The 25,496-nt window shown below is 54.0% G+C and overlaps 8 protein-coding genes across 8 annotated transcripts; 3 read left to right on the top strand and 5 right to left on the bottom strand.

Moving 5' to 3' along the window:
* Positions 1-842: 842 nt before the first annotated feature.
* PG998_002053 (uncharacterized protein) lies at positions 843-2,266 on the top strand (the record flags this gene model as incomplete). The annotated part of the gene is made up of 3 exons (XM_066868871.1): positions 843-1,830; positions 1,942-2,060; positions 2,198-2,266. The coding sequence occupies 3 exons, from the start codon at positions 843-845 to the stop codon at positions 2,264-2,266; spliced, it is 1,176 nt and encodes a 391-aa protein (XP_066737286.1).
* A 418-nt stretch (positions 2,267-2,684) lies between these two features.
* Positions 2,685-6,376, bottom strand: PG998_002052 (SH3 domain-containing protein; the record flags this gene model as incomplete). The annotated part of the gene is made up of 6 exons (XM_066868870.1): positions 2,685-2,710; positions 2,763-3,947; positions 4,043-4,561; positions 4,629-5,455; positions 5,543-6,078; positions 6,179-6,376. 6 exons carry the CDS (start codon positions 6,374-6,376, stop codon positions 2,685-2,687), a joined length of 3,291 nt encoding a protein of 1,096 aa, XP_066737285.1.
* Positions 6,377-7,240: 864 nt separating this feature from the next.
* On the bottom strand, positions 7,241-10,456 carry PG998_002051 (AMP deaminase; the record flags this gene model as incomplete). Its single annotated transcript, XM_066868869.1, has 4 exons — positions 9,954-10,456; positions 8,291-9,898; positions 7,766-8,253; positions 7,241-7,715 (listed from the first exon to the last, which is right to left on the bottom strand). Exons 1-4 carry the CDS (start codon positions 10,437-10,439, stop codon positions 7,241-7,243), a joined length of 3,057 nt encoding a protein of 1,018 aa, XP_066737284.1. The 5' UTR covers positions 10,440-10,456.
* Positions 10,457-11,422: 966 nt separating this feature from the next.
* On the bottom strand, positions 11,423-12,975 carry PG998_002050 (UDP-N-acetylglucosamine transporter YEA4; the record flags this gene model as incomplete). The annotated part of the gene is made up of 5 exons (XM_066868868.1): positions 11,423-12,046; positions 12,106-12,449; positions 12,502-12,518; positions 12,597-12,622; positions 12,715-12,975. 5 exons carry the CDS (start codon positions 12,973-12,975, stop codon positions 11,423-11,425), a joined length of 1,272 nt encoding a protein of 423 aa, XP_066737283.1.
* Positions 12,976-14,651: 1,676 nt separating this feature from the next.
* On the bottom strand, positions 14,652-16,483 carry PG998_002049 (protein phosphatase PP2A regulatory subunit B; the record flags this gene model as incomplete). The annotated part of the gene is made up of 6 exons (XM_066868867.1): positions 14,652-14,675; positions 14,743-15,326; positions 15,386-16,042; positions 16,156-16,257; positions 16,327-16,367; positions 16,443-16,483. The coding sequence occupies 6 exons, from the start codon at positions 16,481-16,483 to the stop codon at positions 14,652-14,654; spliced, it is 1,449 nt and encodes a 482-aa protein (XP_066737282.1).
* A 2,094-nt stretch (positions 16,484-18,577) lies between these two features.
* PG998_002048 (uncharacterized protein) lies at positions 18,578-19,565 on the top strand (the record flags this gene model as incomplete). The annotated part of the gene is made up of 2 exons (XM_066868866.1): positions 18,578-18,827; positions 18,877-19,565. 2 exons carry the CDS (start codon positions 18,578-18,580, stop codon positions 19,563-19,565), a joined length of 939 nt encoding a protein of 312 aa, XP_066737281.1.
* Positions 19,566-20,856: 1,291 nt separating this feature from the next.
* Positions 20,857-23,310, top strand: PG998_002047 (Dynamin-related protein; the record flags this gene model as incomplete). The annotated part of the gene is made up of 2 exons (XM_066868865.1): positions 20,857-22,836; positions 22,999-23,310. 2 exons carry the CDS (start codon positions 20,857-20,859, stop codon positions 23,308-23,310), a joined length of 2,292 nt encoding a protein of 763 aa, XP_066737280.1.
* Positions 23,311-23,988: 678 nt separating this feature from the next.
* Positions 23,989-25,320, bottom strand: PG998_002046 (ran GTPase activating protein 1; the record flags this gene model as incomplete). Its single annotated transcript, XM_066868864.1, has 2 exons — positions 23,989-25,041; positions 25,126-25,320. The coding sequence occupies 2 exons, from the start codon at positions 25,318-25,320 to the stop codon at positions 23,989-23,991; spliced, it is 1,248 nt and encodes a 415-aa protein (XP_066737279.1).
* Positions 25,321-25,496: the final 176 nt, after the last annotated feature.

The following is a 25,496-nucleotide window of genomic DNA, read 5'->3' as shown; positions in this document are numbered from 1 at the left end:
GCTTCATCCTTGGCCCCGTGCGTTCGTCTTCTCACGACAGACGGGCAGTTTCGGGTCGCACGATAGATATTTCAAACAGCACGTCACTATATCTGCAGGGCAGAAGCACCGGCGTCCAGTTTACCAGAGACATGCTAGGGGTGCAAAGGCGTTGGGTCCCGGCCTGGGGCCGATCCGTGGGCTCGTGCCGGCCCCGTGGTTGGGTGGCAATAGCGCCGGGGACGCCCCTCGTCGTGAAACCGACTAAGAAGGTTGACAGGTCTAGTTTCGTTCATCTGATGTCATGTTTAGATTGCATGCTCAACCCAAAACATTTTCATTTCATCCCATGTCACTCTACAAGCCCCCTCACACTTTAGGCAATCTTTCTCGAAAATACCCTGTACCGTCGAGGCCATGGGGTTGCGGCTGACATCGGCATGACAAATAGTATGGCCATTGGTCGCTGATGTACTTTCTCCTATTTGAGAAGGCCAGGCCTGCCTACAACATGTTGCCCTTCGGTTTGGTGCACTTTGCCTTCCAGACCTGGCACAAGTACGAGATGTGACAGATGAGAGCGAGGGGCGCGCCTGTTCAAATGTGCTTCGTGCTTGCTGCGGCGCAGCTGAAGGGCTCACGAAGCACAATACTTGTGTTTCTTCCCGAACACCGAGGAAGTAATCCGCGAAGGATAACCTCCCGTCTTATTGGCAACTTTGTGGAATGGGGAGTGTACAAATAGGGGGCTTCGTCCCGACCATGAATGGGGAACACCACCGCTCCTCAGAGTAAACCTCTACATTCTACATTGGGAGAATACCAGAAAGCCGAAGAAGAAGAAGAAGAAGAAGTTAGCAGCCATGCCGCGATTCTCCAACCACCACCCCCTTTCCCTGAGCGGCACCATGTCCATCGGCGCCCTCCTCGCCCTGGCCCTCGCCAGCCCCGTGCTGGCCGGACGCAACTGCCAGAACCTGACGATTCCCGTGCATGTCACGGCCGCCAATACGGACCTTTCAGGCCTCCCCACCCCGCAGACCGACGTCGAGTTCACCGACTTTTTCCTGTCGAACCTGCAGCACGGGCGACAGCCCCGCGACATGCCCTCGCCCAAGACGGTGGACGTGACGGGAGACTACAAGCTCGCCGCCACGTACTGCGAGCCGTCGGACGGCAGCCCGCCCAAGGTCCTCCAGATCCTCACGCACGGCATCGGCTTCGGCCGGAGCTACTGGGACTTCGCCTACAACGACTACGAGTACAGCTACGTCAACCACGCGCTCGCCCACGGCTACGCGACGCTGGCGTGGGACCGGCTGGGGCTCGGCGAGTCGTCGCGCCTCGACCCCGTGAAGGAGGTGCAGCTGCCGCTCGAGGTCGAGGCGCTGCGCGAGCTCACCCGACTGATACGCGCGGGCTCGGTCGACCTGAAGGGGACCCCAGCCAATGCCGGCACCAAATTCGACAAGATCGTCCACGTCGGCCACTCGCTGGGCTCGTCGGTCGTCTACGCGCTCGCGGCCGTAGATAAGACGGCCCTCGACGGCATCGTGCTGACGGGCTGGTCGACCGTGACCGACTTCATGGACGAGGGCTTCGTCGGCCTGCACCTGGAGCAGGCGGGGCCCAAGGGCGGGCACCTGGCCGACTACGCTCCCGGCTACGTCGTCGTGGGCGACGTGACGGCGCTGCACACCGACTTTTTCGCGCCGGGGGCTTATGATCCGGCAATCCTGGAGCCGGCCTTCGCGGCGGGCGAGCCGACGACGGTGGGCGAGATTGCCACGGGCAGCTACATGGCGAACCAGAAGCTTGAGGTCACAGTGCCGTCGCTGGTCATCACTGGCCGTAAGTCTTGAGATTGCGTCCCCCATTTTGCCTCTCTTGACCCTTGATGAGAACGCTTTCACTACTTCCTTTCGTTCTGCGACTGTGTACTAAGAGGCTGCAATCTTCTAGAGAAGGACTTGATCTTCTGCGGAACCGACTGCTACGGCACCAATAACGCGAGTCTGCATTCGCTTCTCGAACTTGTGAATTCAAGCTTTCCCCTGGCGAAGCCAATTCTGCCGATCACCGTGCCCGGATCGGGCCACGGTCTGAATTTGGCAAGTAATCCTGGAATTGCTCCATTCTGCTTTGTTCTCTTTTCTGGTGTCTGTCAGGGGGATGCTTTTCGAAAGGACTTTGCTAACCGTGGTCCCAACGCGCATAGGACGATAACCACGAGTATACGTATGGGAATATCAGCAACTTCTTGATGAGCAACGGTCTTTCGCCATGATCAAGCTGAATTAACCTGCACCGTACCGGCTTCGGCTGCCTGCCCATCTGATCCTACTCTCCCCACTCTTCGTCGTTGGTTTCGATGTGTATATCGCATTTCAAACAGGCAGACAGAGTTGTAGACAATTACCATTTTCATGTTTGGTATAGAAGGACGTACTTACAAGTGGCTTTGATTGAATTATGTTTATAGTGCTCTGAAGGTGTCCAATGAATGCTACCTCATCATCTCAATGGCACTTTCCGCTCGAGTCTTCCCCCTATGTACCGCTTCCCGTGCCAACCCCTTCCTGATCCGCTGCCCCTTATCTCATAACCATCTCGCACCAAGTAAAAACGCTTTAAGCCCGACTATATACCGCTTTCTCTTCATAGCAGCCAGCAGCGTAGAAATGAATACCGATCCCATTGATTACTCAAAAGCCAAAGGGGTTTTGCGGAGCTGGAGAGAGTTAGTAACTTGACTGAGCGCGCGCGAGTGCCGTATGACTTACTGGCATGTGCAAGGTTTGCACGCCGTCCCGTTGCCTGAGGAGCAATCTTGTCTGCGACTCCAAAGCGAACCGGGGGTGCCGGTCCCGTCTGCTGTGGTACCAGAGGCGCAGCGGGAGGGGGTTGCGACTGCGGTGTATTGTTCGTGTTGGGGTTGAACCCAGAGTTGAAGCCAGGATTGAACCCAGTTGGCTGCTGCTGCAAGGGAGGCATGCCCGTTCTTTGCGGCTCGAGAGCAGGAGGTAAGAACGAGTTGACCCCGGTGGCTTGCGGGAATTGCTGCCCAGGGTTGAATCCACCCTGGAATCCGGTAGGCTGAGCTTGAACTGGCCCAAACTGCGAGGCCCGAGGGTCTGCGAATGGACTCTGCATTTGCGGCGCGCCGGTCATCTGCGGCTGCATGAATTGGTTTTGACCGAAGCCTGTCGGCTGCGCTTGCATAGGGGCACCGGGATTGTATCCCATCATCCCAGGTCCTGTCGGTTGGGGCTGGAAGCCTTGCATGTATTGCTGCTGCATTCTCTGCTGGTTGATATCGTTCAGACTTTGCCCAGGAGGTGCCAGGCCTGTCATCTGTGGCTGCAACGGCGGCGGTGCAAATTGACTAGGCTGCGCCGACTGTGGTGCCGAGAGTGGCCGCGAGGGGGGCGGGGGCACCAACCCTCCTTGGCCCGCCGTCATCTGGGGTGCTATCGGCCTTTGACGGGCAGCCAACCCAAGGTTCAAAGGCTGGGCAGCAGCACTTTGACCTGTCGGCATGCTTTGCAGCCCGGTCTGTTGTTGTGCAAGCCCAGCAAAGAATGCCGGGCTTGCTCCAGGCGCTCCGGTCGCAACGGGCTGCTGTTGAGGCACGGGCTGTGGAGGGGGCTGGACAACCTGGGGTGACGCTGTTGGCTGGGCCTTGACTGGCTCTAAAGGCTGCGAGAGCAAAGAGAGGTCCAACATTCCTTGCGTAGGTGGTGCTTGAGGCGCTGGTTTGGGTGCCTCCGGCTCTGGCGCAGGAGCCGCCTTGGGTTGTGGCTCGGCTTGTTTCGAAGGCTTTACGTCCCAAGCATCGTCATCAAAGCCACCGCTGCTCTTTTCGCCTCCCTTGGGTTGACTAGCAGCAGGCGTAGGCGAGGGGGATCCCTCAGCACCCTCCTTTTGCTGCGAAAAGGCCTTTGGATCAATAGTGTCGTTGGCTTTGACTGCTGGCTCGGGTCGGCCTTTGCGAGTGTTGTTTCGGAGCGTCCCCCCGGGGCCTGAGAAGAGCCCCCCTCGCCTTCTCCTTCCTCGGCAAAACTGACGCCCTTCTTCTTGCCCTCTCGTCCGTATTTCTTGTCCAGGTAACGCATCACCTTGATGATATCACCTTCTCTGAGCCCAAGACTGCGAAGCACCGTAGCATCGACATCAGGCAGAACACTCTCGTCCATGGAGTCTTTGTTGAACGCCTGCGCATATCGCTCGCACAGCCCGACTGCGACCTCGCAAGAAAGAAAGAATTGAAACCAATCGTAGTCAGTCCTGTTACCGATAGATGCGCCGACAGGTTTCTTTGACGATGACGACTCTCTAGGCGGTCTCGTGGATTGTGCGCGCTTAACTTCGGATAGGGGCTTATCCTCATCCAACGAAATGCCCGTGATTAGTTCCACGTACTCGAGATCTTTGACTGACATTTTTGCTACGGGGACGGCAATCTTGACGCCATTCGTCTTATGCAGGTTGATCTTCCCATCCTTCAGGCCAAGGAATTGGGCCTCAACGCTGAAGGATTTGGTTCGATCGGTCCACACCCGAATCTTATTAGGGTCAGGTTCTAAGTGCATATTATTAGTGCATCTGGTCGTGTTGGGGTTATAGGGCGCCTCGCGTGTCCGACTTACTCGATTTGGAAGATCCCGAGCGGCCACTGCCACTGCCTTCGGCTCGACCGTTTTCTCGTTTGCTCCGCTGCTGGCGATACTGGTTACTACTGTCTGTTGCTGACAAGCTACTACGTCTGTCAGGCAAACGGATGCCAGGTCCTACCTCTGCTGCTTGTTTTTCCCTCTTGAGGGCCTCCTTGGTGAGCCGCTCTTCCTCGAGACGGTTTTGGGCGACGGTTGACCTGCCTGCGTCCAGGCCGGTCGGCGCGTTCGGCGTTAATGGCGACAAGATGGACTCCTTGACCTCGATATAACTGCTGGGTACGACGCCTTCCTTTCCGTTCTTTGCTCGTCGCACCTGCCACCATTCTTCGCTCTTGAGATCGTCAATGATGGTAACCTCGTCTCCCACAGCGACTGTCACTTCATCATCGCCTTGGGCCATGAAGTCATAGAGCATGACTCCCCGTTTCTGGCTGTTCTTGCTGGTACCGGCCAAGATGACTTCACGAAGCCCCTCGGCCTTGACAGCTCCTGCTAATTCGCCCAGAGCACTCACAATTTCCGCCGCCGTATCCTTGGCGCCAGCGTGGAAATCGATACTTCTGCTGGGACGAACCAGCTCCAAGAACACGTGCTTGCCCTCGCGAGAATAATGCGTCATCTTGTCAGCAGTCCACTCGTTAGTGGGCCCGTCATTGGCGCGCTCGGGGGCGATCAGAATGACACCCGTCTTCAGGTTGACACCAAGAGTAGTTGGCATCTTTTTCTTCTTTCCCATGACCGAAACCATCTCGTTGATGTTGTACATATGAAACCCCCTGGCGCGATGCGCCCTGTAGTACCTGCCGGGACGTCATCGTTGCGCTCGCGCCGACTGCTGGTTCGCTGGGGCGGTGGGGATTGGAGCTCAGGGGAGTAGGTCGACGAACGTGGGCGGCTTGGCAGAGCCGGGCTTGGCTCCTCTTCCGATTCTTCCGATAGGTATTGCTGACGGGGCGGGGGGACAGAAATCGGAGGCGGAGTGGGGGCGCGGTTCGAACTTCTGCCATGCATAACGCCAGCCAGTGCAGCCTGTGGATTGCCTGCTCCGCGGCTCTGTTCCGAGGCAGCGGATGCCTGCCTGACCGGTAAAGGAGGGCTCACGGGCTCTTCGGGCTCTGCAAAGGCAACAGAGCGGGTGGGAAGTGCTGGGGTGTGGTACGGATACTGGAGCGGCCGGCGGTTCTGGCTCTGGCTCCGGCTCTGGTTCTGGCTCCGTAGCCTTTGTTGTCTCCCCCTCTACAGCATCACCCATCTCAATATAGTTGGCAGGGACGAAGCCGAAATCGCCATTGAGCCCTACGAGGATCCAATCGGGATCTGAGGTATCGTAGACCATGAGTTGCGCATCTTCGGGGAATGACAGCTCTTCATCGGTTTGTCTGGTGTATTCGTATAGTGCACGAGCTTGTGCAACAGGCGGAGTCTACAGATGAGCGAGTCCAAGGTGTCAGTCTATATCATTCGGTTGAAGGGAAGCCAAGTCCAAAGAACAGGAGAGTCGGAAGAAACGGGTCGATACATACTTCCTCAACGTAGTTGTTAGGCACCAAGCCTTCAGGCTCATCCTCCTCTTCGGCGCTCGCTCTCTTTTTCGCTTTCCACCAGTCATCCTCCTTGCTTTTTTCTAGAATATAAAGAACATCGCCTTCGGCTATGGCCAGCTCTCCTTCGCCTTGAGGCTCGTAATCATATATGGCCTTGCAAACGCCGATGAACCCCATGGCTGCGATGTCGGGTATCGATGCAGTCGCACGAGTCGCGGCGGGAGGTAAGTCAGGGTGATGTTGGTCGTACTATGTGAGGGGGTATGAATTGGAGCGTGTTGGTGCCTTAGGTTCGAGATGAGCTCTTGAATGACGCGTTATCACTATCGTCGGATCATCACGGTCGATTCGGCGCAAGCGGCAGTCTCCTTGGGCCGGTAAAGCTGCAGATGGGAAATGCAGGTAGGGAGTAGGCAATACCGAACGTCGGGTTGAGTGAGTGCTGTCTGTCCTGCAAGACCGCAGGGTAGGGGGGTTACCAAGTGTTTGATTGGTGGGTGGGTTACGAGATGGAGTACTGGGGACTGTGGAAAGACAGCCCGAATGCTGGGTGAAACCTTGCCGAGAACAAAAAGAAGAAGGAGAAGATGAAGCAGAAGCAGAAGAAACGATAATGTCTATATGGTCCTTGTTAATCGATCAGTCAATCACAAACAACTCTCACCACACACAGTGAGTGCACCTTGGAATCCTTGGGCGAAGATTGATGGCCAGCAGACTGGAACCTATGAGGTAAGGGAGAAGTGGGTCCGTTCATGTCGGCTCACAGTGCATCGTCACTGCCCGCGCACCGTACGTGGGCCAGCTTCATAAACGCTTATGCTCCGGAGTACGTACGCCCTTGCATATATGTAATGTACGTGCATACTACAATGGCGGTTGTTTATTGACACAATATCTCAACCAAGTGTTCGGATATGTACAATATACACCCAAGTGTGTTTGATCAATTAAGTGTTTGTGTCGTCGGTTTCTGATCACCGTACGCCGTCCCGTCCCGTGCCCGCCCACTCCCACTGCAGCCAGTCTCACCCGCCTGCTTCACTGTGCGTCGTCCTTTGGCGGAACGCTCCTCTTAGGGGCGCTGCGAATGGAACCAACGCCGTCGTCGGAATCGATGCCCGAGCTTTGTCGCCTACTAGCGCGCCTCGAAGCTCGTGCCATCATTCCGGGCAGGTATCGGGGTTCATGGCCGGAGAGGTGCATCTCTCTCTCCGATGGCCACTGCCCATCGCGCGGGGCTGATGCTGCTAGCGGCGATCCCGACGCTGCGGCCAGAGGGGCAGTATTGCTACTCGGGTCAGTCTGTGCAGCTGCACGCTGGAGGCGAGGGTCTTGGGTCGAGACTCCGACGAACCCATGGGATTTGGTTTCATGGAGGGTGGTGTTGCTGGCTAGGGTGGTCTTGAGCGACGATGTCGGCGAATTAGTAACTGGCTGTAGAACCGCATGGTGTTCCGCCGACGCAGAGCCTGTCGCCGTCTCCTGGGCTGCGCCCGAGGTGTAACTTGCAATCCTTTCGAGGTGTCAGCAGTATCCCTCAAACGGCGCTCGGCAGATACTTACATGCGATGTTCCTCCACCCAAGTATGGTACCTGAACTCCTCCCGACGATCTGGTACATTGGTCTTGGCCATTTGGTTTCCCTCCTTGCCTGGAAGATTGAACTTGGGCCCGAGCCACTGCTGTTTAATCGATTGCTCGTACCCACTCTGTTTGACAGAGTTCTTCGCCAGCTCGCACATATCAACTGGGCTGAGCTTGTAGATTTGCGCTGCTACGGCGTACTCTTCAATGAGAGGCTCCTTGGTGAATGCAAACTGCAGGGGGTCATCCGTCGACAGTGACACGTTCAGGCCCCGTTTGAAGTATTGATGGAACGGATTTCTTTCATACGCGAGGAACAGGGCGTTGTTACTGAGAGGCGACATGGCTATGCCAATCTGTTCCAGGTAGAAGATATACTGGAGAAGCGGCACCTTTCTCAGCAACAGCCCGTGGCTAATGCTGTGGCAGCACAAGAGGGCGATGGCAAGGTGCTCACTATCACCTGCCTCTCCGCAATGTGGGCGCAACAACAATGTATTAAACCCGCGTTGTCGCCGCCAAAAAGTTAAGCGAACTCATGTTAGCGAACAGGTAGTAGATCCAGTAACTATAGGGCGGGTTCTGCTTAGAGGTCCATTCCTTGGGAACGGGGAACTTCTTATACAGTCGGCGCTCAACTTTGCTCTCGTCGTCGACGCTGTCAAATCCGATGACACGCTGGAGGAAGATGTGCAGCTTAGGATGGCTCTCAGGGTCCTTGGTTACTTCAAACAGGGGAAGGAATACGTTCTTAACAACCTGCTCGAAGCTCTCCATCAGACCTGTCGCTTTATACACATCGTACAGGCGTGGGATCTGGATCAGCCATCGGACGTTGTGGGAAATGAGCTTGTTGTCTACCACCCAGGCAGCAAGCTTGTCCCACTCGTCCAACGACTTGCCATAGATGGAGATACGCCACTCCACCATCTGATACTTGCTTGATTCGAGATCAGCGATTACTTCCTTGGTGATCTCTGCGAGATATCGGCCTTGAATGTGGTTGTCTGTCTTCAGGAAGATCGTTCTCAGGCGGGATTCGCCGATGGGGTTATACTTCAGGTTGAATTTGTCGAACCTGTGGAAGGAGTCGGTATGGGCATGCATATCCAGGGTATCAATACTCAGGTCGTATGCTGTGAGCTTAATACTTTCAAAGACCTCGGCGAGGGTAAGAACTTTGCCGTCTCGGATCAGGACCTCCTCGTTGGGACACTTCTTCATTTTACTTTTGATGAAACGCAGGAGATGCTTTTGGTTCATGCAGGCAGAGTGGTGAACGTGGGTATCAACCTTTCTCACATTGTAGAAGTCGCGGTGCGGGACTTTCTTGCTGTCCGCAGTCTCTTGATATTCATTCAGAAGCGTGTAGAGGTTGAATTTGCCCTCGAGGTACTGCAGGCGCCGGAAGGCAAAACTCTTACTGGGTCCATCTGATGATATGGCTAGGATGTTCTCCAGGTCCATGTAGTAATCCTTGATGGTCGGGACGCCAACGATGGGAGTGTTGGCCGCTTCTGCCTCTGCGTTTTCGAAAACCTGATACACTCCGTTCTCGTCCAGCCTAAATGCGAAGTCACTGGGTGGGGGCAGAGGCAATAGGTCTTCGACTGAGAAATCCTCGCCAACATCGTGCCCAGGCTTGCGCTTCTTAGACGTGCGCTTCGACTTGGCGTCCGAGGCGGCCGCTGCAGCTTCAGCAAGGGCCGCTTGGGTATCGGGCTTTGGAGGAAGCACCGTGCTATTGCTGAGACTGTTTACTGCGGTAGGGGCGACTGTATGAGGCCCGACCCAGGCTGGCTCCGGCGGCGAAGGATAGATGTCCCAGCTGGGGTCATCTTTGGGGTTGTCGCCATCACGCTGCACCGAGAGACGGATGTACTTGTGGCGAGTGTCTAGAATCTTCTGGATATTCTGAAAGATGGTGCTCAGCTCGGCGGCGATGTGTGGGTCATTGTCCACAAAGCCAGTGCCGAGCCCCATCGGCACCTGGCCCTCTGGCAAGGTCATGTCTGGCAGGAGTTGGTTCTCGGTTCCGGCACCACCCACGTCTTCCGTGCTCAACATGTTTGGAGTCTGGCCAGGATTGCCCCCCAAGAGATGGTCGAGTGGCTGTTCGCGGTGCGGGTTCGCGGCCCAGGCTAGCGCGGGGAGGCGAGGGGCCGACGTAAGGTAGCTTATAGCTGGATGATGAAGTGGCATTGGTGCCTATGCGGGAGGGCGGGAGCGAGATCGAGGGAGGAGTTTGGCCCTCGACTCCACCATGGGCACCGAAATTCTCCAGCGTTCTCGGACCTTTCCCGGCAGAGACCACAGGACTCTGAGGGGTGGTGTGCGACTGAATCACTTCCCCACCATCCGCTCTCTGGTATTCCTGCTGGTGTCTCTGGTAGAACAGCTTGGCATCAGTTTGGCTCATTTGCCGTTCGTCTACGGGGTCGTAGAATGCCGTTCTCTTGGGGCGGTCTCGATAGAGCATGCCCTCGGCGGATTGCTCGTCGTCGAGTGGCGTCGGTGCCAGGTCTTGCTCTGCATTGTGACCGCCTTCTGTTTCATTGTCGCTTTCGACCGCATATGCATACCGCTCATCCTCGTCGGTGTCGGCGTCCTCCTGGAGAAAGGATGACGGTGCACCCTCAAGGGGTGTCTCCATTTCAGGAAGATCGGATACTAAGGAGCAGTTTTGGTCAGTCGGGGCGGCAGCTTCGAAGCCGCATGCATGCAGTGCAGGTGTTGGGAATTCACTCAGGCTTGGACGGGATGAGTATGGCGGGGTAAATTGCGACTTGAGTACAAGAAGAAGAAGAGAGACCAGGGCACTCACAAGGCATTGTTTCGCGAGGCCAGATGCCGTGCGACTGTGACGCGAAACCCTGCGGGCCAAAATTGATCAGATGGTAGGTAGTGTATGTATCAGAGTAACGCTGTGCTATTCTGATACCGTCTTTCAATGTTGAGTTACGACACCATCCCTCTCTTCGCTGTCATTTTTCAGCCCGTAGCTTAAGTTCTTAGACTACCGGGTGCCGGGATTGGGTAGCACCAATCACCCTTTTCGATTTTTTAGGCCTGATCAATCGGAGGGTCCCTGGTATGGAAGTACCAAACTATGCACAAGTGACGTTGGATACGACCCAACTCAAGCTTCCCCCGGTTGCACACTAGCATCTGCCGGGGGGCCGCCTTCTCCAAAGCAGCCAGGCCAGGCAACTCATGTTCGAACGGCTGCGAATACAGCCACCACCCTCCGAGCCGTGTGTCCCTGTCCCTATCCCTGTGCACTTGCTATGGTCAGTGCACGTGGGGCTTCTGGCCCATTTCTGTCTATGTACATACGTACGCGTATCGAGGGGCGGCGGCCTGAGCCCCGTCCAGATGAAGCGCCAACGACCATCAGACCGGCCCAACTTTGAACATGGGCTGAAAATGCATCTACTAATGCGTAGGAGAGCCCAATACAACATCCGAAGTCTACAATTCGTCTAAGGCTAGTTAAAGCCGGATTAGGCAGTTTGCTCAGGACGGGGAACTAGTATATACGGAAAGCCCCGTATTGTATTGATGCACTGGCGGCTCCTAAGCTATACGAGCATGTATAACTCTGTTTTGTACACCACGAAACACATCCCTCTGGACTCAACCCTCTTTCGTATTAGACACTGAGGTTGACTTGGGTCTCACCGGAGGAGCCTTCTTTTTGCCATCCAGCGAATACAGCGCACCGGCCGAGAACACTACCACAGCCCCTACGAGGGTCCCAGGCGCAAGTCTATTGCCGAACAGCCAGATGCTCAAGAGCAGGCTGACAAGCTTTCTGATGTTTAGAACAATCGTGACAGTGAGTGCCGAAGAGACAGCCGCGACCAGGTTGACCCCGCGAATGCAGGCGTACTGGGTCAGAACATTAAGTGCCAGGTAAACCACCTGGCTAGGTACCCGGATACTCTTGATGCTGTCACGCATAGCGTCCGAGAGGTTTGGCACGGCTACCAACTGCTCTACGTAAGCGGGCAATGTCAAGGGCGCGCTGTTGGCGAGCCTCATGAACTGCCTGTACAATGATGGCATAAAGGGGATAAAGAGCGGCAGGGAGAGTAGATGCGAGTAGAAGAGGTTCTCCTTCCAATGGGGGCCGTACTTCTTGTACGTCTCTTCGGTGTATAGCCCCATGATGGCCGACATGACTTGTGCGACGAACAGAATGATAAGCCCGGTGCCGAAACTGGACGCGGAGTTGTGCGCATCCTTAGACGTAGTATCCTTCTCATAAACTTAGCAATGCCGCTCATACGAAAAGGAAAATGCCACAGGTCGCTTACTTTGCTCTGCGCATCCGACCAAGCAGCCGTGATGACACCGACAGTCAGGAGTAGCACCGCCACGATCTGAATGCGAGAATATTTCTTGCCCCATAAGCTCCCGGCTATCATGGTTGTGATGCTACCGCCGGATCGTAGGATAATGTGAACAGGTACAGATATATCATAGCTGAAGGCATGGTTGTTGAGCACGTTGATACTGAAGAACAGGACGATATTGATGATCCAGCGGCGGATGGGCACTCGGTTCGGCGTGAGGAAGAACGGTGGACGCTTCGAGTCGAATTGGGATACGTATCCGGTAACAGCAACGAAGAGGAATTGAACAAAGGTCAGAAGCGTCCCTTAAGATATGTTAGTATGTTCAAATCGACCCAGGCGTGGGCATAATCGTACCGCTAGCTGGTTCGACCCTTTTTGGCAAGAGACGTTAGTTATTGAGCCAACGTAGAGAATTTTGCGCGCAGACACCAAAGCTGGATACTACTTACTTGATAATTGCCTCCAATGCGAACACCTGCAGGGAATCGTGTTAGCACACCACACGCGTTCACTAACCAACAAGCGCGTCAAGGCAATTGGGTGTGACGGAGCACGTCGACTCCTTACATTTGAGCAACAACCTCCGAAAATCAGTCCCAGCATAACCCCGATGGCCAGCCATTGTGGAATGGTTTCGATGAAGATGCGGCCAGCGAGAGCCATGATTTTGGACAGAGTCGGACGCTGATCGTGTATGCCGTAGCGCTCGGCCTGTTCGAGAGACGGCCCAGCGTTGATGACCTTGGGGGTTATAGGAGCGCCATTGCTCTGCGCAGCATGCGAGTCTCGCAAGGTTTGGCGCTTCCGAGCATTCGATCGGGGCGTCATGTGGATGTAGTGGAGGGAGGATTGGGTGACGGAGGAATGCCAGTTAGTTCACTTTCAGTCAGCAGTTTCCAGTCGAGAGAACTTGACACGTGGGATGCGAAACCCCACAGGCCGGTGGCAGCGCGGGCAGCGCGACAGGGACGTTGACGCTTGAGCAACACAAGAAGAAGACGCCCGCTAAGATGGGTGACTAACTCAATGGGCAAAGGGGGGACCAACGTTCGCGTTGTCTATACGTGAGTGCATTCAGAAGAAGAAAAAGTGTAACAGGTAACAGATGGGGGAGACGGGTGGTCAGAGCAAAGAATAAATTAGTTTTCCCTTGATCACTTGCTCTAGCACATGTTTTTGTTCGTTCAAGGCTCTCGGAGGTTACCCTTCCATAAATCAAAACCACCAGACCCAGCCTACGGGGGAGGGACGGCCCCGTTTTGTGACTGCGGCCAGGTCCTCCATTTCCATCTTACATATAACAAACAAGTACGCATGTAATGTACGTGAGGTGTAAGGCATGTGCACAAATGGGTCAATCACAGATTATGTATTTAGCTGGGATTGCTCTTGCCCGCCATGGCGCCCCCCCCCCTTCCCCCCTGCCTACTTACATGGAGGGAGGGAAGGCACCGGGTTAAGCTACACGATCGGTAAAATGTCATGCATGTCAAAAACGGATTCAATTGCCGATACCAAGACCGTAGTTGACCATCTTTGGCGTTTTCCACTAATGACCTTTCGCGTCAGTCCCGACACGGAAATCTTCAAATGGGAGGGTAGATAGGCGCGCATGGACATGGACATGGACCCCTGGAAATACATATACTCACATTTACGTCTAGCGATCGGCCCGCCGCTACAGGGCTGCCTTGGGGCTAATGTGTCAGTGCTGCCAAAAATATCACACAGTTTACATAGGCCAACCTCCCCCATCTTCTCCCCTCCTCTTAAAAGGTGTTTGCAAACCCCTGTCTTGTACGGCCCATTGGCCGTTTTGCTGTACGTACAGAATTCATACGTCATGTGTGTCTTGCAGTCTTGCAACTGTTTCTTTAGTCTTCTGGACACACCGTCCAGGGCTGGCCTGGGCTTCTGGAATATCGATTGGCCAAGCTCCTCGACTCACCTTCGCCCCTATCCTCATAGCGCAGACGATATCACACAATCACAATTCATGTATGCAGCACCTCGGAAGGTCGTGGTTTGTCTTGCATGCTTGTCTGTAATGTCTATGATGTGGTATGCATTTCTTGTCACCAACTCAATGCTGTGCTTTGGCATTCCGACCAATCCGGTACCTGCTCCTACCAGACTTATACCAATGCAAACGCCTCTCCCCCTTAACACCGCAGGTTGGGCTATGAAGCCCATCCTGTCATATGCATTGTTGGTAAGCTACCATGCATTGGGTTTGTAAGCCTCCTTGCTCGGTAACCAGACACCCACTGATCTAACGGCACCCTTAGAAGAGCCGTATGTTGAACAAAGCACCAGCATGGCCTGTACAGCACCAAATTCAAAGACCCATGGATCTCTGTGAGCAATGCACAGAGATGTCTCTAGGCGGCCCAAAAAGGCCCGACACATTGTCAAGCTGCTCTCGATGAGGCCTAGAGAGCCCACACGTACAGAAACAAAGCTTGCCTCGTGTGGGATGGGCCGATCCTGCACCCTTCGGATTTCTAGAGCGCCGAGAAAACAAAAAGCTGGTAAATGTGTAAGTACAACAAAACCGTGAAAATATATACGACGAGGTGAAGCGCGGGGACTTACATTGTTGGTGGCAGCAATGGCTATGCTGTCCTCAAATGGATGCCAGCTCATGTGCAGAATCTTCTTGTTGAAATCGATCTGGTCCGCGTCCGTCTCTTTCCGCATACGCTGGCCTTGAGCACCCGCCGGACTTCCAGCGCGAGATCCGTTCTTCTTGCCGCCGTTCGCCGTTGGGCTAGTGGACGAGTTGATAGGAGTAGCCACGCCAACTTTCTTCGCCTTGAAAGCCGATTTGTCTGCTTGTAAGACGACTTCGGTTTCCTTCTCAGGATCGGAGGGATAGATCATAAAGTTGTTGTTGTAGCTGCCCGTCATGACGTTCTTCGCATCTCCCGAGAAAACCACTTCGAACTTGTCGAATATACTGTCGTTCTCGTACGTGTCACACAGGCGCGGACGTAGGTGCTCATGGATAGGTATGGTCTTGACCGGCTGGCGCTCCATGTTAACGTCCCATATCTTCACCGTCAGGTAGTCTCGCGAGAGTATGTAGCGCCCGTCATGTGAGAAGCGAACATCCGAGATGGACGAAATGATCTCAGAGAAGAAAGATCGCGACGAGGGATCTTCCTCCTGCTCGAAAACTATACTACTGTCAAAAAAAACACAATTCACATGGAGACTGCAGGGTTGGTTGACGTACGTTTAGCGTGCTGGTCACATAGCGCGCTCTCACGCATGTCGGCGAGTTTGATGGTGCCTTTTGAGCTTGCATACATGAACCAATTGCAACTGGTGGGGTGAAACTCGGCCGCAGTGATGACTTCGGTCAGCTCTTCCATATTCGCTGGTTTGATATCCACGATGTTGAAGCTCTGGTCCTGTATGTTGAGATTCCAGAGATTGATGCGGAGATCGTCACTGCTTATGAAGGTCTCTCCATCACTGTTGACAGAGATGCTGTTGATGTGGTACGCATGGGCGTTTGCGTAGGTGCGTCGAGGTACAGCGGCCACGACAGTATCGTGATGGGTCAGGCGCGGAAGCTTCAGATCCTCGGCATTCTTGAAGTGGGTGAGGCTTGGACTGGCACGCGGGGCTCCGCCTCCCGCACCCAGAGCATTGCCGGGTGTGAGGTCGTGTGATAGATTATTCTCAGCTACGACCTTCAGCGACTTCTCGAAGACCTTCCATAGCTTAATCGTCTTGTCGTTTGTGGACAGCAGGTAGTGTGAGGCGTTCTGGCGGCGGCACCATTTGATCTTGTTGATCTTCTCTTCGATCTCTAGCGACTTCAGGTAGTCGAACTCGGGCTCGTGCGACTGGAACTCAGTATGAAACTTGTATTCACACGTTTTTTCTGTAGGTTGTTAGAGTCGGAACAGCATCAAGGCAAGGCAGGGCTGGCCCATCGCCGGCGTGGGGATATCATTCTTGATAGATGATGATAATGTCTTTCGGCATTGTAGTAACTGACCGTCTCATTCCTCTCGAATAGCACTACTCGTCCACCTTTGTCTCCTGTTGCCAGATAGTTGCCTGTGTGGTCGAACTCTACAGTCGAGATGATATCGGCTATGGGGCGCCGTCAGCATGCGGGCAAAATATTTCAGACGAGTCGTGACAGGAGGAGGAAGAACTCACCTTCTGTGATGTCTTCCACATCTCCCTTGTCTCCGAAACACCTAGGGTAGGATGAGCAATTAGTTCAGCCAGCTCGAAAGCAACGTGTGGTGCGACAGGCGGCAGAAGGGACGTACTGGGTGAACTTCCAAGTCGGCCCCTGTTCCTCAAGAGCCATCTTTGCTGCACTCCTTCGGCGGTTGGTGTATACGGGGATTCAAAATGGTTCAATCTGGAGAAAGTCTTTGGTGGCGCGGAAGGGCAAGGCTTCTCCAGGAGGTAGCGGGGTGGGTTTTGGGTGCGGGCGGCGGTGGTGGGTGAGGGCGCAAACGAAGCGTCAGCGCGCAGCAGAGATGGGATATGTGATGAAGAAAAAGTCTGACGATTACTAGGTGAGGGTACGTCGCAGGGCTGGAATGGGGACAATGATTGTGACGATGTTTCTCGAGTTGGGATTTGACATGGACAAGGACTGGGCTACGTTACGACCTAGGCGGGCAAGAGTGAATGAAGAGCCTAAGGTTAAGGTGTAGTAGCAGCAAGCAGTGACCGTGCCATCAATGGATGGATGGCTTTGGCTTTAGATTGCCTGAGAGGGCGAGCAGCGGGCAGCGGGCAGCAGAGCAGAGGCAGAGAGCAGAGAGCAGAGAGCAGAGAGCAGCCCGGCCAGACAGACGCCCGCAGCCCGCAGCCCAGCCCAGTCCAGCCCAGCCCAGCCTTGTACCTACGTACCACAACAACCTTACGTGCACCACCAGAAATGTTCAATTCCATTCATTCAGTCTTTCCCGTGGCCCCACCACTACGTTACGTCCAACCAGCTTGGCCTCCATCATCATCATCGAAGTCGAAGTCGAGCAAAATTCAACAAAGACCGATTGATCAGTATTGTCGAGTCTGCAGCCATGTCAAGTACCTCGATTGATGGGTTTTGCGGAGAAGTACCTAACCTACCTTATCTTGTGTGCGCGTGTGTATATGTATGTGTGTGTGTGTGTGTGTGTGTGTGTGTGTATGCATGCATGCAGGCAGTTTCAGCCCAGCGAGCCGACCTGGACGTATTTCCCACTGCTATATGCATGTATCCCAACTATCTACGTACAAGGTTGGCGGACTAGGGTGTTCCACGACGATACCTGGTCTAACAGCTCGAGATGATGCAATCACCGTCCATCTCGATACGGAGCGGGCGCCAGGCGCTTCCGCGCTTCTACACTCCTGCTGATAGGCAGAGGGCTTGATTTGAGTGCCTCTTACCGACCTTGTGTCCCTTCAGCAATAAGGGGCAAATAAAGACGGTTTATTGGGTGAGTTCTTAGGTACCCTAGCAGTCTAGCCCCCGAGGGCAACTGTATCAAATCATATCTACGCCCGTCCGTGTCGGCTTCAACAATGACATAATACCACGCATCCTACCTATCGTGCAGAGCTCATTGTCTGCTTGGGCGCACCCTTCGCTCCCCGCGCCGTTATCTCTCTGCCACTGTGTTACAGGGCCTCACTGGGTCCAGGTGGCATTTGAGGCTGGAAAATGTTGGCCCCAGTCGAAATACCTGCTGACCGCTTGCCGTACCTTTACTGATGCACCCAGTTCTTCCAACCAATATTGGTTGCCCGTCCGGATCCGGATATGGTTGTTCCCTCACGAAGAAGGTGGGCACGTGATGTGACGTGGCAGACAATGAATCGGTCTTGACTTGAACGCGCTCTCTGTTCTAGTCTCCCGCTATGAGCGGGTCACGAAACATCTGGTCAAGGATGATTCGAAGTTCAACAAAATGAACCTCCTCCCTTTGCTCCTGGGGTTGCTATACATTAGATAATTCCAAGTCAGTATAAACTGGTTTGATCATCCACCAAAGTCAAATAGTACATTCGTATGTCTGCAATTCTTTTGAGGATTGTCGAAACTGTCCTTACTCGATACTGGCAATAGCGATCGTCATGCCCTGAGTTCAAGCCCGAGGTTATTATATCTGTCATGTGATTATATAAGCCTGCAGGCGTTGCCCAGCCGGTTATAAGGTCCTTCTCCAACATGACACAAGCTGCTATGTCTGCGATGCTTCTCTACAGCCCTAAACTGTATATCATTGCTCTAGAAACGTCCGGCCACGAAGATGCTACTTGATACAAAGTATTGTTGATTTTGCTGGGCAGCTAGTATTTTGGCATATTCTTATTACAGCTACCCAGTCGTACGGCACAACTGCCTCATCCCATGCAGCAACTGTTATTGCACTGCCATTACCGACCACAAGCTACTCTCAGCATGCGTCCTGGAGAAAGTGGCTCTTCAAGGGATTATAATGATATGGCTTCCAACTCGAAAGGGAAAGGCAAGGCGGCGGAAGCCGCTCCTCAATCGCAGGGGGAAAGCCTGGGCAACGATAGGCCACGTACGGATAACTCGGTCGCGACACGAGTACTCGATTCTTCCATTTCTTTGACAAAGGATCTAGCTCGAAGTATACCTGGCTCGAGTGATATGAACTATATGCTACCTGCGGATAAGGCTGGACGTTCGAGCGGGAGCACCGTCCCTCTAGGCCTTGCAGAGACTGGGACAAGGCGAGCAGCGGGTCGTACAGACCCCCGGTGCAGCATTCAAGTCGGCACACGTGGAAGATCACGTTGCATCGCAAGAAGCCGCGTTTTCTGCGTTCTTAGATGGGGAAAACTCGCAGCCATCGTCGTTCCCTGCGGCTTACCAAGATAGCATTCGGGATACTTTAGTCAACACATCTTCCACGGTTGAAACACCCTCCGCAGCGGAGCATGCTCAAAGAGATGGCATGGACGTAGTCAAGCTCTTGGAAAGTACGAACTACAACTCGGTTGCCGAGCCGGATGAAGCTGGTGTTACTTTACCTCTGGATGAGGCAGCAGCTTTAAGACGGGCGCTATTCCCGGACCAAGACTCCAAGAACCCAAAGCACCATGACATCGACTGGAACATACTGAACTTCTTCCCTAACTTCATCACGGACAGCAGCCCTCGGTGGGGCTATACCGAGCTACCTAATCACATGGGGGTCACAGACCCCATTGAGGCCAGAGATCTTTGGGTCAATCAATGGCAGAACGTCTTATCTGGTTATACCGACGAGGTATGGGGAGATCTTGGTTCACTAGTTGATGAGGCTCGGCAGGAGGTGGAGGAGGCGTCAGCTCGGGATCCCGATGCAGTCGGTCCCCCAGAAATGCCGGCACTGCGAAGACTTCGGCAAGTCTTGAATCATATCCGAGGGGGCCGATAACGATGAATTGTGGCGCGGTTTACTGGTACTGCCGATGGCAGACATGCATCATCATAGTTTTTATAAGCCGTCTGTCTACGAGACGGATTGCTGAATCCGTACGGGATGCAATTGCATGGGAACACACGGTCCTATTTTCGCTCCTGAGCACGAATAGAAAGATTCGCCATAGATGCCCAACTTGGTGGACTGGATCGCGACGGAAACGTATCTACCTGCCTACCTAGCTCTATTACCTATACATCTATACCTGTAGTGGGCAAAAATGCACGCATGCGCCAACCAACGCTATACTCGCCTTTTCTTTCGCTGCGGATCCCTGCGAATGTTTCCCCAAACCCAACAGCCATCTACTGCCCACACACATGTACGTATCAAACGTCCGGCAGCCAGGATGACCTGAGCTCGTCCCATAATCTCCTCAGGCCCGGGCAGTACAATTAGCAGGACGATGCGGCTGAGATTGAATTCCAGGTGACAGTCGGGCACGCATGAAGGAGAAGGTCCAACAATCCCAATGCTTGCGGGGGAGTAGCGGAGCTAAGGTGGTGTGGATCCTTGCAATCGAATACCTGCATGCTTGCCAGGTTGGAAAAACGTAAGTCGTAGGTGGTGCTTCTCTGGTCGTGGTTTCTGGTGGCCGGCCATCACCTCGCAGGGCTAGTATGTATGTACCTTCCCACCTAAAGACAACCTAGTATACTTCCAGCATAGGAAGATGTAGGTACAGCTCAGAGGTAGGCCATCCTGCAGCAAACCCGACCATAGGCGCATAAACTGGGCAATTTTTCGACATGGGCTCGGATCAATGCTGTGCTGTCGATTTTCCTCAGGATTTTCGACCTTGACCTCCCCTTTCGTCCTGGCCAGGAGCACATATCCTGCCTGACCAAAAACCCTTTGGCCTTCTTTTTTGCTTTTCGACACCTTCCGCTGCCGCGAATCCTCGACTTTCTCTTCCTATCGCTGAAGAGCTGCTTTTGTGGGTGGCGGAACAATCAGCCCGATCCATCTCGCGGGAACTTTGACGGGTGACTACGGGAACTGCACCTATCGGCAAAAACATTGGAAAGGCTCCGTTGACGTTGCAGTGACCAGAGCTGCATGCAATATTCAAAAACCTCCATCAACATCGACTACGTGACGGCCCGTCCACTTCTGTTGCGCCGCACTCGACAGCCAACAGACTTTAATTTTCACCTCTCCGAGAACGAGAACCTCGTCGTCCTCGCCCCGGCAGTTTCGTAATCTGCAGCCTCACAGCAGCCAAAGCTGCGTCATCGCTGAAACCATGGCCTCACTCGGAGATGACCTGCTGAGGGTGGTGAACCAGCTTCAAGACTTGGTCTTCAACACAATTGGCTCCGATAGTCTCGATCTGCCCCAAATTGTTGTTGTCGGATCCCAGTCTGCTGGAAAGTCCTCGGTCCTGGAGAATATAGTCGGTCGTGATTTCTTGCCACGAGGAAGTGGTATTGTCACACGCCGACCACTTATCCTCCAGCTGATCAACGTCGACGAGGATGAATCCGAACCCGACGCAAACGCCGCCTACCGAAACGCTTCCGCAGCTAGACGATCCGAGTGGGCGGAGTTCCACCACATCCCCGGTCGGAGGTTCACAGACTTTGGCGACGTCAAACGCGAAATCGAAAGCGAGACTTCGCGAGTGGCTGGCAACAACAAGGGAATCAACAGACAGCCCATCAACCTCAAGGTTTACTCTCCCTTTGTCCTGAACTTGACGCTGGTCGATCTGCCGGGTTTGACCAAGGTTCCCATTGGGGATCAACCTGCAGACATAGAAAAGCAGACCAGAACTCTTATCTCCGAGTTCATCGCTAAACCCAACAGTATCATTCTGGCCGTGTCTCCAGCGAATGTAGATATTGTTAACTCGGAAGCGCTGAAGCTTGCGCGGCATGTCGACCCTCTTGGCCGACGAACCGTCGGAGTGTTGACCAAGGTGGACTTGATGGACCATGGCACCAACGCTTTGGACATTTTGTCAGGTCGGGTCTACCCCCTGAAGCTTGGATTCATCGGCGTTGTCAACCGATCGCAACACGACATCCAGGGTAACAAGCCCATGGAGGAGGCGCTGAAAGCAGAGAACGAGTTTTTCCGTCACCACCCAGCCTACCGGAACATTGCAACTCGATGTGGTACCCATTTCCTTGCCAAGACTCTGAACCAAACTTTGATGTCCCATATTCGGGAGCGTCTCCCAGATATCAAAGCCCGTCTCAACACATTGATGGGACAAACCCAACAAGAACTAGCGAGCTATGGTGACATGCATTTCAGCGGCAAGGAGCACCGGGGCTCCATGATTCTTCAACTTATGACCAAATTCGCTTCAGGCTTCATCTCCTCCATCGACGGTACCTCGACTGAGATTTCCACCAAAGAGTTGTCTGGCGGTGCTCGGATCTACTATATCTTCAACTCGGTATTTGGAAGTGCTCTGGAAACCATTGATCCTACCTCAAATCTTTCCGCCTTGGATATCCGGACCGCCATCCGCAACTCCACTGGACCTCGGCCAAGTCTGTTTGTTCCAGAGATGGCATTTGATCTGCTTGTCAAGCCCCAGATCAAGCTCTTGGAGATCCCTAGTCAACGTTGTGTTGAGCTCGTATACGAGGAGCTGATCAAGATTTGCCACACTTGTGGTTCCACTGAGCTTTCGCGTTACCCAAGATTACAAGCCAAGCTGATCGAGGTGGTGTCAGATTTGCTCAGAGAAAGGCTGGGCCCAGCCTCCTCATACGTGGAGTCTCTGATATCTATCCAACGCGCCTATATCAACACTAACCATCCGAATTTCCTGGGTGCTGCTGCGGCGATGAGCCACGTTGTAAGCAACAAGCAAGACAAGGAAAGGAAAAGACTAATTCAGGAGGAGCGTGAGAGACGTGAGCGTCGACGGATGAAGGAGCTTGGCGAGGCTAACGGTGTCGAGGCAACCGAAGATGGCGAGGACGGAGCCACGGAAAAGGGTGAATCCGGCACTGTTAGGAAGCAGGTTGGCAAGGCACCCCGTAGCATGTCGCCCGCTATTCGTGAAAACGGCACCGGAAGCCTGGCATCTGCAGTGAACGGTACCAGATCCGCTTCGCCATCCAGGCCTGGCCCTGGTGGTGCACGGGATACCTTCCTGACATACTTCTTTGGCAAGGATGGCAACTCGCCGCCCGGCGGTGCTGGGGCCCCCCTCCCTCCCTACCACGCCACGTCAGCCAGTCAGTCGAGCCTAGCTTTAGCCAGAGTATTCGAAGTCGCGAGGAGAAGCACCGGCCTGCTCTCTCTTCATCCCTGATCCGGGAACCAGAAACCCCGGTCAATGGAGAGTTCGGTTCGGTTATGCCCTTTGTAAGTTCCGAGATATTGGATTACGAACCCGACGTCCCATGCTAATAATATTCCATAGAGCGAGAACACCGAGCCTGCCCTGACGGACCGTGAAGCTATGGAGACGGAGCTTATTCGGGCGCTGATCTCATCCTACTTCAACATCGTGCGCGAGTCTATTGCCGACCAGGTACCCAAGGCCGTCATGCACCTTCTTGTCAACCATAGCAAGGATGTGGTGCAGAACCGCCTTGTGAGCGAGCTCTACAAGGAGGCTCTCTTTGAGGAGCTGTTATACGAGGACGACGCTGTTAAAAAGGAGCGCGAAAAGTGCGAAAAGCTACTCCAGACCTACCGCGAAGCCGCCAAGATTATTGGCGAGGTGCTATAAATCTAAGGGGCAAATGAAAGAGGGAGGGAAAGGGACTGTACGTTCTTGTGTATTGCTGCTACTTCCCCTTTTTTTGTATTCGTCATGTAAAAGCAAAGAGCGTTTATCATCTCCCCACAGCGAGCCAAATCAGGGAGGGGGGAAATGGAGTACTGGGAAAGGCAAAAAGGAGTCCTTCGTACACCCCCTTGAGATAATGGCCCGCAACCTCAACAACCTCGTTGAACTTCTGTTTGGTGTCTTTCTGTTTTCTCTTGCGCAATGTACAAGTAGATATAGGGAGGAAACGCCTGTGCTGTCAATATGGGAACCCGTATCCGTGTGTGGAAGGGAAGGGGGAGGATAGACGTTGGTGGGGAGTTCGTAGAGGGTAGCGCATTTGTGTACATAGTCAGCGAGGCACCACGCAACTCGTCACTGCACTAGTATATGAGAAACATCGCCATGTTCTGAATTGGTCGGCACAAGTTCACATTTTTTGGTTTCAAAATCACAAGGTCGGCGGTCTTCTCCAATGCGTTGAGTAGTTTTTTTTGTTTTGTTTTTTGATTACTTCTACTTTCCATACCACTCCAGTGTGGATGTCCAGGGTATCGATCATGGTCTCTAATGTGTCGTCATCCATCATATATGCTCCTACGTCCCTAATGTCACGTTCAGATGTTGGTTTTCTCCAGCTTAGCTGCCAACGCATCGACCTCCTTGTCCTTGAGTTGGACGGTGGGCTCCTCCCTGGGCTTCCTCGGCCTCCTTAACCAGCTTATCGGCTCTCTCCTCGGGTTCGATTTCTTCCTCGTCTTCGTCTTCCTCCTCCTCTTCTTCTTCGTCCGAATCGAGCTCCTCGAGATCACTCAGGCTGTCGAGACCCCAGGCGTCCTCATCTACGACGTCGCCGCCGAGCTTCTCCTTGCGTTGCTCGAGAAGCTCCTTCAGAGCTGAAACCGACTCATCCTCTTCCTCGAACTTGTTGCCGTTCAACTCGATCTTCTTGAGGGCAGGAAGGCCCTCCTTGGCAGCCTCAGCAAATTCCTTGACACCAGGCGCGGTGATGTCGTTGTACTGCAGGCGCAGGATCTCGAGCTTGGAGTTCTTGCCCAGCGTGAGGGCTTTCCCGAGCAGCACGGCACCTTTCGCGCCCAGTAGGGAGTCGCCGATGCCGAGCTCCTGAATCTCAGTCCACTTCGCGACGACCTTGCACAAGGCTTTGGCGCCCGAGAGAGTGAAGGTGTTGTCTTGGAGATCAAGACAGTTCAAGACGAGGGTGTGGTTGAGGCCCTCAGTCAGGAGATGTGAGATGCCCTCTTGTCGGATGCCGTTCTGGACCATCTTGATCACCTTGACCTTATTGTGGAGGCTGAAGGTCTTGGCCCAGGCCAGCATGCTACCGTTCTCCAGACGGTTGCGGCCGCAAATAACGGTCTCGAGGTCGGGAACGTCCTTGCCCTCCTTGCGGGCGGCCTCCTTCTTGCCGTGGAGCTCGGACAGCGCATCAGCGACGATGATACCGGCTTGTGGGCCCAGGCCGTTGTTGTTGAGGTAGAGATGTTGCAGAGGCACGTGGCTCGACAGGAACGGGACGAGGGGCGCGACGGTGTTGACGCCGAAGGCGTTGTCGTTGAGGTTGATGGTTCGGAGGTTGGGAAGGTTGAGGATGGATGTGAGGAGGTAAGACAACGCCTCAGGGATTTCGCTCAAGAGTCGGCCGGTGAAGATGTCGGCAAGATTTGCAGACTGGATATCAATTACAAATCAGTCCTGGTTCCGCCCAAGGGGGGGTCTCGTTCACGTGAAGTGGGATGAATGTGGGATGCTTACCTGAAGCGACTTCTTGGTGGCCAGAACTTCACCAAGGCGCTTGCATGCGCCGACACCGAGAGTGTTTCCCAGAATCTTCACCTCTTCGACATCCTCCATGGACCTGAGGTCGGCGATGTGCGCCTCCAGGTCCTCGGCGGTGTTAAGCTTCAATGCCTTCCCCTCTAGGGAGAAGACCTTGGTAAACGCAGCCATGTTGGGGATTCTTCTTGTGTTGACGCAGGCACGACGGCGAAGGCGGAAGAGCAAAAGCAGAACCTAAGGAGATAATATAAAATGCAGCAGATCAAAATGCGGACGGGACGAAGGGACCAATATATGGGTTTCAAAGCAGTAGAAGAAATCGCATGGAGAGAGGGCCGCTCGAGGAG

Source organism: Apiospora kogelbergensis, assembly GCF_038363985.1.
Source record: "Apiospora kogelbergensis strain CBS 113332 chromosome Unknown utg000001l_segment0_segment0, whole genome shotgun sequence".
In the NCBI taxonomy this organism is placed as follows: domain Eukaryota; kingdom Fungi; phylum Ascomycota; class Sordariomycetes; order Amphisphaeriales; family Apiosporaceae; genus Apiospora; species Apiospora kogelbergensis.
Note: the sequence above shows the minus strand (reverse complement) of the source record. Positions and strands in the feature narration are given on the sequence as shown.